Source organism: Chinchilla lanigera, unplaced genomic scaffold (assembly GCF_000276665.1).
Source record: "Chinchilla lanigera isolate Chin_1 unplaced genomic scaffold, ChiLan1.0 scaffold00144, whole genome shotgun sequence".
In the NCBI taxonomy this organism is placed as follows: domain Eukaryota; kingdom Metazoa; phylum Chordata; class Mammalia; order Rodentia; family Chinchillidae; genus Chinchilla; species Chinchilla lanigera.
Genome location: NW_004955545.1, coordinates 561,957 through 573,320, shown reverse-complemented (window position 1 = coordinate 573,320; position 11,364 = coordinate 561,957). Strand labels below are relative to the sequence as shown.

The following is an 11,364-nucleotide window of genomic DNA, read 5'->3' as shown; positions in this document are numbered from 1 at the left end:
CTGCTCAAGTTCTCACGAGAAGTCCACGTTCAGGGCGTTGGGAACTGTTCTGCATATGTTTTCTAGGATCTTGTAATCAACAGGTCATGCGTACTTCCCCAGCCAGTTCTGCCAGGCCCAAATCTCCTATCTCAGTCTGACTATGGAATTCAGGCTGGCTTTAAACTCACTATGTAACTCAAGCTGATCTCAAATTCACTGCAATCCTCCTGCCTCAGCCTCCCAAGTGCTGAAATTACAGGTTTGTGCCACCATGGCAAGCTGCAATAATTTCTTTAGTCATTCATCTGTTGATGGCCATGTAGTCTGCTTCCACATTTTAGCTATTGTGAATCATGCAGCTTAAACATGCGTACAGATGCATCACTGTGCTGTCTTTTAACTCTTTTAGGATGATGCCTAGAACGGGAATAGCTGGGTCAAATGGAATTTCTATTTTTAGCTTTTTGAGGAAGGGCCCCCCCCAGCATGTTATTGGTTGATATCTTTTGCTTTTTTTTTTTTTTTCGTTGAGACAGGGTCTATCACTTTGTAGTGCAGGCTGGCCTCAAACTCATAGCAATACTCCTGCCTCAGCCTCACGTGTCCTGGGATCACAGACATTTGCCACCAGACCTAGGTTATTGGTTGATTTATTTTTTTTTCGGTACAGGAAATCCAACTCATGACCTCGTGCTTGCTAGGCAGGCCCTACTGGTTGATTTCTTGACAATAGTCATTCTTTCTGGAACGAGATGGTATCTCAGTGTTAATTTGTATTTCTCTAATGGCCAGCAATGTTGCACATTTTAAAAAAGTATTTATAGCCTGTCTGTACTTCTGAGAAGTGTTTATACATTTCAGATGTCCATGCGTTTTTAAATTTTCGGGTAGTCTCAGCCCTTGTTGGAACTCCACATCTCCTTCTTTCATTCCCCTAGTGATTATTCGCTCGGTAGGAATAAGAGTTGAAAACCTCTGAAGACTTTATCTACAGAATTAGTTCTGCGTCTGTGTAGGGCAGAGTGGGTGCACAGAGACAGGAGCAAGTTTCACGTTATGTGGGTGTCAGACATTCCCGCTTCTGTGGGAAGGAGTAAGTGCAGCTTCGTCTCCATCCCTACGCCGCCAAGTAAGTGCTCCACTTGCCGGACAAGACGGGGAATGGGTATGCGGAAGGTGCCAAGACGCTAGATCTCAACGGTGAATCTTTTTTTTTTTTTTTTTTGGTTTTTCTCCGGTACCAGGAACCGAACTCACGACCTTGAGCTTGCCAGGCAGGCGCTTTGCCGCTGAGCTAAATCCCCAGCCCCTCAACGGTGAATCTTGAATCTCTAAGAAAGACCCAAAGTCTTGGCAGGGCAACCTAGTGTTCCTTTCTTTCCCGTTTTCCCGCTCACCCAGCCCAGAATCTGCAAACAGGCGACAGGCCAGGCAACAGCGAAAGGACACGCCACGCAAGTTCCAGCAAGCACTACCCGACCCACAATGCCGCAGGGCTCCCAGCCAATGGGCTTCATCTTGCTGCGCAAATGCACTGGCCTCCAGTTCCCACGACGCCAAGGGCGGGCGTCCGCCGCGGAAGACTACAAGGCCCAGCGGCGCGCGTGTCCCAGCATTCTCCGCGGGCCGCGTCCCAGCATCCTCCGCGGGCAAGATGGCCGCACAGAGAGCGGCCGTTGGGATGAGCTGGAGATAGGCCTGAGCTCTCGGCCGGAGGGCCTCGAGACCCTCGCCAACGAATGCAGAGCTTTGCTCGCGGTAGCTATGGGGTCGTCCTGATAAAATCTGTGCCCTGATAGACAACCCCGGAATTTTACCGCCCTGGGCTGGAACTTCCGGCAGGGCTGCAGAGTAAGCGCTGGTAGAGCAGCTCCTGTTCTGACAGGTGCGACCCTGACTGCTCCATGCCTGCGAGCACGGGGCGGCGGGGCCTCGCCCAGGGCCGTCACCTGTGCTGGTTGCTGTGCGCTGTCACCTTAAATCTCTGGTAAGGAAGGAAAAGCGGGGGAGCGAGGGCCCGCCCCCGGGGGTGGGGGACACCTCGTCCTCGGACCGCAAAGGTGGGGATGCCGTGTTTTCTGGATTCTGACTTTTGCTCCCTACCCCTCCGCTGCAGCCAAGCAGAGGCTCCGGTTCGGGAGGAAAAACTGTCCGGTGAGTGATTTCCTAGGAACCCGAACCCCCATGATTTTTTGTTTTTAATCTTCCTCGTCCTCTAAGAGCACAGGTGAAAGAGGGCGGCGGCACCTGCGACGAGGGCGCGCGCCTGGTTGGGAAGGGGGGTGGGTGGTTTTGGAAGAAACGTGTTCTGAATGGTCTGCGGGGCTTGCCTTTTTCTCCTCGTTGAGTGAGCACCTCTACTTCGCCCTGCTGGCTGGTGGAAGAGTTCGTGGTGGCAGAAGAGTGCGCCCCGTGTTCTACTTTCCAGGCTGTAAGTGCTGCTTTCCTCCCTCTCCCCCACATCTGGCCAGTCACGTGTCATTTAGCATGCGTCTGCATTGTGTTTTCTTGTCCTCGTGTTTTAAGTGAATGTCCAGATAACTTGTTTCTCCTCTTGAAAATATGCCCCATTCCTTCCATGTTCTGTTTATTTTCAATGTAGTGGGCTCTGGAATTTATCTCTCCTAATCTCTGCCCTTTCCAACACACATGCCTAATCACACAACTACCACCTCCCCTGTCCATATCAAAACTTTATTATCTCTCTTTATTAGCTTGGGCCATCGCAGTTAGGTCCCTGCTTCTGTTTTTGTTTGTTTGTTTGTTTTGCTTTTCTTCCGGTACCAGGAATTGAACTCATGACCTTGCACTTGCCAGGCAGGCGCAGTGCCACTGAGCTAAATCCCCAGCCCAGGTCCCTGCTTCTGAAAGGCAGCCCCTTTGCTCCTGCTGCCTCTTCCTAACACAGGCTTTGGTCCTCTTCTGCTGACAGAAAACTATCCCTGAATGTGGTTCTACAGGATACATAGAGAAAATCACCTGCAGTACGTCTAAGAGGAATGAGTTCAAAAGGTAAGGATTGCTTCTCTTCTTTGAAACTTCCTTTGATCCTGTGACTTCAGTAAATAGTCCTGCCTCTGCTGGTCAGGGCTGGTGTGCTGTGTATTGGAAAGAGGTAGGTTTTTCTGAGACAGGGTGTTGCTGTTTAGTTCAAGCTGGACTCAAAACTCAAAGCAGTCCTCTTGCTTCCCAAGTGCTGAGATTACAGGCATGCGCCACTACACCCAGCAAGGAGGTCTTTTGGAGCCTAATTACTTAAATTTGAGTTCTAGCTCTACTCCTCAGCACAGTTATTGGCCATCGTTTTTTGTTTTGTTTTGTTTTTTTTTTGGTTTTTCTCCGGTACCGGGAACTGAACTCATGACCTTGAGCATGCCAGGCAGGCGGTTTTGCCGCTGAGCTAAATCCCCAGTCGCTGGCCATAGTTTTTCATCAATAAAATTGATTAATGTTGGCTCACCAAGGACTGTAAACACATGATAGGGAGATTAGAAGGAGAAGCTGTCTTATCTTCCCTGAAAATAACTATTCCTTTCTACCCACAGCTGCCGCTCAGCTCTGATGGAACAGCACTTATTCTGGAAATTTGAAGGGGCTGTAGTTGGTGTGGCCTTGATCTTTGCTTGCCTTGTTGTCATTCGTCAGCGACAATTGGACAGAAAGGCTCTGGAAAAGGTCCGGAAACAAATTGAATCCATATAACTACACCACCCTTTACCCTGGGTCTTACAGACCACATCTTATCAAAAAAAGTGGAATGGACTGGTTTGTGCCCTTGCTTCTTTGGAGTCTGTGGTGATACACCCTTTCCCCATTTTCTTCTTCACTTCACTCATGAGCACAATAAAAAAAAAAAAAAGTAAAATAATTTCCTTCCCTACAGCAGTCTGCTTTGGAACAGGAAGTCATGGAAACAGAGAAGAAATAGGGATGGCAGTTTACCAAGTACGTATCTCCCCCCCACTTTTACTATTTACTTAAAATGTCTGGGATGCAATTTTAGCTAGAAAGTTTATTTTTCAGTCAAAATTTGTATTTCCCTCAACTTTATCCCCAAAGAAGTAATAAAAATCACAGATACATAAAGTATTTGAAGCTGGGCGTGGTGGTGCACGCCTATAATCCCAGCACTCGGGAGGCTGAGGCAGGCAGATTGTTGCAAGTTCGAGACCAGCCTGGGCTACAAAGTGCTATGGCATGCATGTGGCAGCGGACTGTTTGCTATCATTGAAAACTCTAAAAGGTTCGCCATCACTGTCCTAGGGTATTCTCAAGTGATTCAGATCCTGAAAGGAAGAGACACTGAGTGGGAATTCCCAGCAGAAGCAGAGCCTGAGGGGCGCCCTAGATTCCTTACTGTGACTGGGAAGGAGGCCAGGAAGGTCTCTGCCCCAGCTCACATCTCATCTGCATGTACAGTTCTGAGGTGCCCCCTGGATTTGGTCTTCAGGCCCATCTTCTCTGGTGGGATCCTTGAGCCATTTGCCCTCTGAGCTCCAGGTGACTCCCCCACTTTGGACTCTATCACTGGAGTCTCCAGACTTCCTCCCATGTCCTTGTGGGTCAAGATATTCCTGGAAATCACTGAGGGGAAAGAAGAAGCACCACAGTAGAGTACCTATCGAGTACTCGGTACTCTCCCTGGGGCAGGGGACCCTACGCGGGACAGGACTTTCCTATTGCTTTTTCTCCCTCTTTTCTGCTCGCCTTTTCTTTTTTCCTTTGTTGTCCTGAGATAGTCTTGCTATACTGCCTATGCTGGTGTCAGGCTCCAGGGATCAAGTCATCCTCCTGTCTCAGGTTCCAAGCAGGTGGGACCACAAGCATAGCACTGCACCCAGCCTCCCGGCCTGCCCTCTGTGAACAATCTCCCTTCCTCGTAGGGGAGCCCCCTTGCCCTCGCCTCTCACCTCCATGAGGCTGGTATTCTTCAGGCCCAGCTTCTGGTAGACCCTGAAAGGGGCTGAAGCTGGGCAGGATGATGAGAGCCAGAGAAAAGAGAAGGATCTGGAAGGAAGCAAAAGGACGTGCCGTGGGGACAAAAAAAGAAGGGATCAGAGGGGCTGGATGACAGTTGGAGTTATTAGGGGAGAAAGATAAATACGAGTGGGCAGTGGGGGAATCAGGATGGGAGATGGGGGAGGTGGGGAGTGGGAAGTGGACTGGAGGTACCAGAACGCAGGTGCTGGTCTGGGCAGCTTTGTTGGAGGTCTGAGCAATGAGCATCTGCAGCTGGCGGAGCTGAGCTACCAGGGAGCTGGAAAGGTGTGAAGCGTTAGTACATTCTGGGAGCCCCAGCCAGCGCTCGCCCTGCCCCTGGCGCACATGCACCCGACTGCACTCACATGTTGTGCCTCTCCAGCTCCTGGACCTTTTTCTGCAGTTCCTGGTTCTGTACAGAACAGGCTGCCACCCTAGGGAAGATGGAGAGGTAGGACAAGCTCGGCAGTCTCAGCCCCTTACATTCCCTGCCTTGGTGAGGAAGGGTCTCAGACATGGCCCACAGGATGCCAGAAATGGGAGCTACGTGTACCTGGTCTCGAGCCCATCGATGTATTCTTTCTTTCGCCGCCGACTGTCTTGAGCCGACTGCTTATTCCGGATTTTCCTCCTGACCTTTTTGAGGACCTTCTCCTCTGCCTGGAGGACCAGGCTGGGTCAGGCCTGCAACCTCCCACAGTTTCCCACCTCTTCCCTGGGATCCTGGCTCTTTCGAAGCCATAGTTGGACCCCAAGGCTGGGGTAGCCCTTGGGGAGGAGTGTTACCTTAGTCAGGGGCAGATGAGAGGGCAGAGAAACCCCTTCCTGCCCCAGCAGACGCTTCTCCTCATCCGTCAGGAGCAGGCTTTGGCAGGGCAGCTGTGAGGTGGGGCAGGAAAAGGTGAGAAGCAAGCGGGGAGGGAGTCCTCCCAGTCCCGCCCTCCCCAGGCCTCTAGGGTGCTGTCTGCACCGAGGAGTAACAGCAAGCTAGAGGTGAGGTCAGGGTAGAGACAGTCTCTGCATCACAGCCGAGGGATCTGAGGCTGAGAAGGGAGAGAGCTGTGGTTTTGTTGCATCTTTTGGCTGCAGCCTTAGGGCCCTCATATTCTGCGCAAGCTGGGGAGGGTCTGTTTTGGTTCCTGTCTCCCAGGACCTTAAAGGCGTTTTAAAAAGACTAATGAACTCATTGCAGTGAAGTCTGCTTAATTTCCCTACAGCGGGTAAACGATTTGCCGTAAATTTCAAGGTGGCAGAGTCTGCCCCTTTTTTCAGGCTGTCCTGTCTGCGACAAGGAACTCTCCAGGGGCAGCCAGACCTCATGGCTTCTTACAGCAAAGTAGGTAGGGAGAGGAGACAATGTCTACGGCTAACCTGAGCCCATCAACTCTAATTTGATGGAGTCACTTGCCTTTCCTCTAGTATTCCTTTTTGAAAGTTTTTTTTTTTTGGCAGTGGGGTGGTTCTTTTGTTTTGCTGTACTGGAGACGCAACTCAGAGCTTCACATATGCTGTGTAGGTGCTCTACCACTGAGCTAAGTCCCAGCCCACCCCACCCCCTTTTTTTTTTTTTTTTTTGAGACAGGTCTCACTATGTAATTCAGATTGGCCTTGAATTGAATTTGTAGGCCAGACTGGCCTCGAATTCAGTGATCCTCCTGCCTCAGCTTCCAAAGTGCTGGAATTACAGGAATGTGCCACTTTGCCCAGCTTTCCTGGTCCTTTTAATTTAATTAATTTGTTTATGCAGTTCAGGCTGTTCTCGAACTCACTAGGTAGCCCAGGCTGGCCGCGAACTTGTATCAATCCTCCTGTCTCAGCCTTCCATGCCCAACTTTAAAGTCCTTTTTATTTTTGAGACAGAGTCTCCTAAATTGCCTGGGCTCGCCTAGAGATTCTCCTGCCTCAGTCTCCAGAGTAGCTTGGATTGTGCTGTGAGTCCATTAGAGATGGGCTCTGCCCATCTTCTTGAAAGACATATGCTTTGTGCCCCGCTTGGGCAACTTAGTGTCCTACCCTGTTGACAAAAGACAAAGGGGGAGGAAGAAAAGACTGGAGATACAGCTCAGCGTGAGGCCCTGGGGCTTTGTTTCTTTGGCTTTTGCTTTGACCTTCTGATGGCCTTTGGCTTTTGGCTAACCCATTTTTTGTTGTTTTCTTCTGCTTCTACAGCAGCTTGGTTGAACTACTGGGGGATGTTTCTTCCGATCTATCTTATCAAAATGTCTGCAAATAGGGCCCAGGGGGTTTTATCTAAAACAAACAAACATGCACAGAACACTGAGCTCTAAGGTTGGCCCAGCTTCCCCGTTTTATCTAAAGCAAACAAACAATGCCCACATACATATTTTTTTGTTTTGTGTGTATGGTTGGTTGGTTTGATTTTTGAGACAGGGCCTCACTATGTCCTACAGGCTGGCATTGAACTCCCTATGTAGTTTAAGCTGGTCTCAAACTCACAGTGATCCTCCTGTCTCAGCCTCTCAAGTGCTGGTATTACTGGTATGTGCCACCAAGCGTGGCTTCTAAATTTTCTTTTTGTTTTGTTTTTCTAGACAGGGTCTCCCTTTGTAACTCAGGCTGGCCTTAAACTCACTGTGAGGCACAGGCTGGCCTCGAAGTCTTATTGATCCTCCTGCCTCAGCCTCCTGAGTGCTGGGATTACAGGGATATGTCACCATGCCTAGCGAAAGTTTTTTTAAGTTTTCAGCCTGAGATTCTAAGATGCTTGGCTTGACTTCTGGTTCCAGCTTCAACCACAGATGTAAAGGAAGCTAGGCCCCATTCCCTACCTTTTGGGTACAAAGAACACTTCCCGGGGTGAAGGAAGAAGAGTGACCACAGGAAAGCCCCTCCTAATCCCCACGCAGCACTGCAGCCAGGCTTGGGAAGCCTCTGTGTGGACACTGCTCTGCCCCAGCCCTTGCCAGCTACGTTGCAGTTGCTGCAGTGGAGACACAGGTGGGGCTCCTCCTCCCCGTGCCCACTAACCAGCTGGACTCACAGGCATCCTGTCCCAGTTCCACATCCTGACCAAGGCTGAGATGATGGCTCTGGCTGAGCACACCGTGAACACAAGGTCTGGGCTTTCCCCAGACTCCCTCAGCTACTCATCGCCGCTCTACCCCAAGGCTTGTGTCTGCCTTGGACTTTCCCCGCTCTTGAACCTGTTCACATCACCTTGCCCTCCAGGTCACAAAAAGTGGGGCAAAGACACAGTTTCAGATCAGTTTCCCTTCCTCCTCCCCTTGGTCCCCCTCTGTGCAGATCCACCTGCATACTGGGGTGCCAGTTCTGACTGAGGCCCAGACTCACCAGGGTGGCTGGAGGCACCGAGGCCATGGCAGTGGGCAGGATGTGAGTGTGAGCATCAAAGGGCAGCTCGTGGACTCCACGGGCATCAGGTACCACCAACTGTGGGCTCCACTGATCTGGAGGAAACACAGTGGCTGGAGGTCGGGGAGAGAGGACACCGTACACAGCAGCGTCTGGGGAAGCCCCTCACCCTCTTCCCACAGAACACTGACCTAGCTGGATGGAGAAGAGCCCTAAGGTTGGCCCAGCTTCCCCCTGAGCCTGCTGAAGAGCCCCTGCTTCATAGACGACCTCGTAAAGGGCAGGAGAGCCAGGGGCCAGTGGGCCAGGGGGGCTGTCTGAGCGGCCAGGGTCCTCCGAGATGCCACTGTCACTGCCAGGAGATGCTTCGGAGCAGTACACCTCATTGGGGTCGATGAAAAGCTTCAGGAAATCCTCAGACTCACTTTCCTGAAGGCCCTATAATAGGAGACAGTATAGGTATGGGCCAGGAAGAATTTCACAAGTCCTACCTGACATCAGATTTAGGTTCCTTGTGCTTCAATTTCAGTCCCTTCTGTCCTTGGTCATAGAGATACGTAGTTACACCTGGAGTCTACTTTGGGAGCTCTGTTCTGACACTTCTCTCTAAAGAGGACTTTTCATCACCGATTCTCCAGCCACCCACCACACCAGAACAGCCGTGGCCCGCACTGGGCTCCCAGCCTCGCCACCCCTGTTCTCCGAGCCTGGTCCCTGGAACCTCCAGAGGGGAACAGGTGAAGCCCCGCTCCAGGAAGGACCCTGCGGAGAAGATATCTTCTGGGGGCTCCAGGAACACATCCAGCAGGTCAGAGGACCCGAGATCCATGCTTCTGCAGGAAAGCACGCAGGGCAGTCATTAAAGGAGGCGATAGCTTTCCCATCCCACAGCGTCCTGCTTCCACACCTGCCACAGCCCCTCACCGGCCAGGCCTTCTCGCTGAGGGTCAGAGGCCCAGCCCGCGGATCAGCCTGCCCGGGACGCCCCAACCACCTGTGCCTTATTCCAGGATCTGCATCCTGGTCCTGCCCAGCTAAGCTCCGCCCCGCGCCGCCACGCGGCTGCACCTTGCCAGGGCCACGGTAGGGGCGCTGAGTGTGGGAGTAAAGGACTGAGACTGGGAACGGCATCTAGGGGAAACATAGGCAGCCACGCCCTTCCTGCCTCAGTTTCTCCTTTCTGCCTTAGTTTCTCCTAGCAATAGATCTTCCGGAGGGTTTGGTGTCTCCTCAAGGAGGACCAGAGGTGGCCGTGACTGGAGCACTAGAGGTGTGAGTGCCTGATCTCCAGCCAACCTTTGTACGGGAGAACGCAGCAGCCTTAAGAACAAAGGCGATGGGGTTTCTAGGCCTGCCCTCCCCCACTGTTTGGGGCTTTTCCCACGCTTGAGTCCTGATTGGAAGCCATAGATTTAACGATTCCGAGGGGCACGCTATGGAACCAATGGAATCACCCGCTCGAGGCCAACTCCTTTGTAATTGGTCAGAAAAGGAGCTTCTAGCCAATGGGGTTGCAGTATTTGTCAGGCGGGGGATAGCGTTCCGTGGGACTGGAGGGCGCAGTGGCAAGTAGACTGGAAGGAAGTTGGGCGGAAGTTTTGGGGATGTGGGCAGGGCGGGTTGGGTCTGCTTGCCGCACGACCCCGGAGATCTTGGTTGCTGTCTAGGTGGGGAGTAAACAACCTGTTGATCGAGTGAAGCGCCAGGGCTTTGACTTAGAAGCCGGAAGGTTGCGCAAGGGCGGGTTTCCAGTCCGTGACTAGCGCGTTATGCTGCGAGCGGACCGCGCTGGGACAGTCACTGCCCGAGGGGCGGGGTCTGCAAAACTGGGGCGAGTTAGGAAATCTTTAGCCTTAGGTGTAGGAAATTTTTTTTTTTCTTTTTCCCATCTCCCTACCCTCCCTTCAACCCCTCTTCAGGTGTCAGAATTTATATATATATTTATATATAATTTATATATATAAAATTACATATATAAATATATTTACATTTTTTACATATATAAATATATTTACATTTACAATATATTTACAATACATATATATTACAATTACTGTATATATTTATATATGTTTATATATATTGGGATTTATATTTTAATATATAAATATTTTTATTTTGATATATGGTCTCACTGTGTAGTGCAGGCTGGCCTTGAACTCCAAGTGATACTCCTTGAGTTCGGTTCCCGGTACCGGAGAAAAACCAAAAAAAAAAAAAAAAAAACAAAAAACAACCAAGTGATACTCTTGCCTCAGCCTCCTGAGTGCTGGGATTTCAAGCACACACCACCATGCCCAGTTTTGCATTTGTATAATTTGTCTTTTAAGTTTTTATTAGTATATGTTTGCAGTGCCTAATGATTACATTATTATGGAGAGTTGGCACATGTACATAACACACATTCTTTTCTCATGCCCTTCCCCTCCCCTCCCCGCTTTTTAAAACTGTTGTCATGAACCTCGTCCTTCATTTAATTTGCAGCTGCACTGAGGCACATGGAACTGGTAATATTTTACCAATTTTACTGAGGAGGAGAGAGGACTGGAAAAGAGCTCATGGCCAGAAAATAGTATCCGTGACTAGAATTCCAGAGTTCAGCACTTTTTCCCCCTTGGTCTCCTGTCTGATGGCCCAGGAATTCGCTTCTAGTAAGATAAGGGAGGCACGCTGATATAGATAGCTATGGTTTCCATTTGCCTGCCCTCTGTAGAACTTCAGGTGAAGAAAGTAGGAAAGTTTAGGGTGTGGAACCAGAATTCAAACTGCAACTGATCTTGCAGTGCACACCTGTAGCCCCAGCACTTATGAGGCTGAGGCAGGAGGATTAATGTTCAAGACCTGCCTGGAGTACATAATAATAAATAAATAAATAAACAATAAAAAAAGAACTTGTGAAAATGGTTTATTATTCTCTTGACCCAGAAAACCCAATAAAATCATGCAAATCAAGAGGTTCAAACCAGGCATGGTGGCACACACCAATAATCCCAGCACTTGAGAGGCTGAGGCAAGAGGATCACCATGAGTTTGAGATCAGCCTGTGCTACATAGTGAGACCCTGTCTCC

General features: G+C 50.3%; 2 protein-coding genes across 5 annotated transcripts; one reads left to right on the top strand and one right to left on the bottom strand.

The window, feature by feature from the left end:
• The first annotated feature begins 1,595 nt into the window (after window positions 1-1,595).
• On the top strand, window positions 1,596-3,848 carry Jtb (jumping translocation breakpoint). The gene is made up of 5 exons (XM_005411463.2): window positions 1,596-1,969; window positions 2,099-2,136; window positions 2,331-2,413; window positions 2,915-2,994; window positions 3,528-3,848. The coding sequence occupies exons 1-5, from the start codon at window positions 1,887-1,889 to the stop codon at window positions 3,682-3,684; spliced, it is 441 nt and encodes a 146-aa protein (XP_005411520.1). The 5' UTR covers window positions 1,596-1,886; the 3' UTR covers window positions 3,685-3,848.
• Window positions 3,849-4,096: 248 nt separating this feature from the next.
• Window positions 4,097-9,611, bottom strand: Creb3l4 (cAMP responsive element binding protein 3-like 4). Of its 4 annotated transcripts, none has more exons than XM_005411462.1 (10): window positions 9,592-9,611; window positions 8,942-9,128; window positions 8,487-8,733; window positions 8,275-8,390; window positions 5,749-5,841; window positions 5,516-5,622; window positions 5,328-5,396; window positions 5,155-5,239; window positions 4,893-4,989; window positions 4,097-4,566 (listed from the first exon to the last, which is right to left on the bottom strand). In XM_005411462.1, the coding sequence occupies exons 2-10, from the start codon at window positions 9,122-9,124 to the stop codon at window positions 4,379-4,381; spliced, it is 1,185 nt and encodes a 394-aa protein (XP_005411519.1). In that variant the 5' UTR covers window positions 9,125-9,128; window positions 9,592-9,611; the 3' UTR covers window positions 4,097-4,378. The 4 variants fall into 4 exon arrangements, with proteins under 4 accessions (XP_005411519.1, XP_005411516.1, XP_005411517.1 ...); XM_005411459.2 differs by lacking the exon at window positions 9,592-9,611 and adding an exon at window positions 9,203-9,585; XM_005411460.2 differs by lacking the exon at window positions 9,592-9,611 and adding an exon at window positions 9,203-9,585 and having other exon boundaries at window positions 9,017-9,128.
• Between the last annotated feature and the right edge of the window lie 1,753 nt (window positions 9,612-11,364).

Coding starts and splice junctions, on each gene's coding strand:
- Jtb (XM_005411463.2), top strand. CDS start 1,887: ATGCCTGCGAGCACGGGGCGGCGGGGCCTCGCCCAGGGCCGTCACCTG. Junction 1,970..2,098: donor GCTGTCACCTTAAATCTCTG/GTAAGGAAGGAA, acceptor CCTCCGCTGCAG/CCAAGCAGAGGCTCCGGTTC. Junction 2,414..2,914: donor CGTGTTCTACTTTCCAGGCT/GTAAGTGCTGCT, acceptor TTCTGCTGACAG/AAAACTATCCCTGAATGTGG.
- Creb3l4 (XM_005411459.2), bottom strand. CDS start 9,426: ATGCCGTTCCCAGTCTCAGTCCTTTACTCCCACACTCAGCGCCCCTAC. Junction 5,240..5,327: donor GAGCTGGAGAGGCACAACAT/GTGAGTGCAGTC, acceptor ACACCTTTCCAG/CTCCCTGGTAGCTCAGCTCC. Junction 4,567..4,892: donor AGAATACCAGCCTCATGGAG/GTGAGAGGCGAG, acceptor CTTTCCCCTCAG/TGATTTCCAGGAATATCTTG.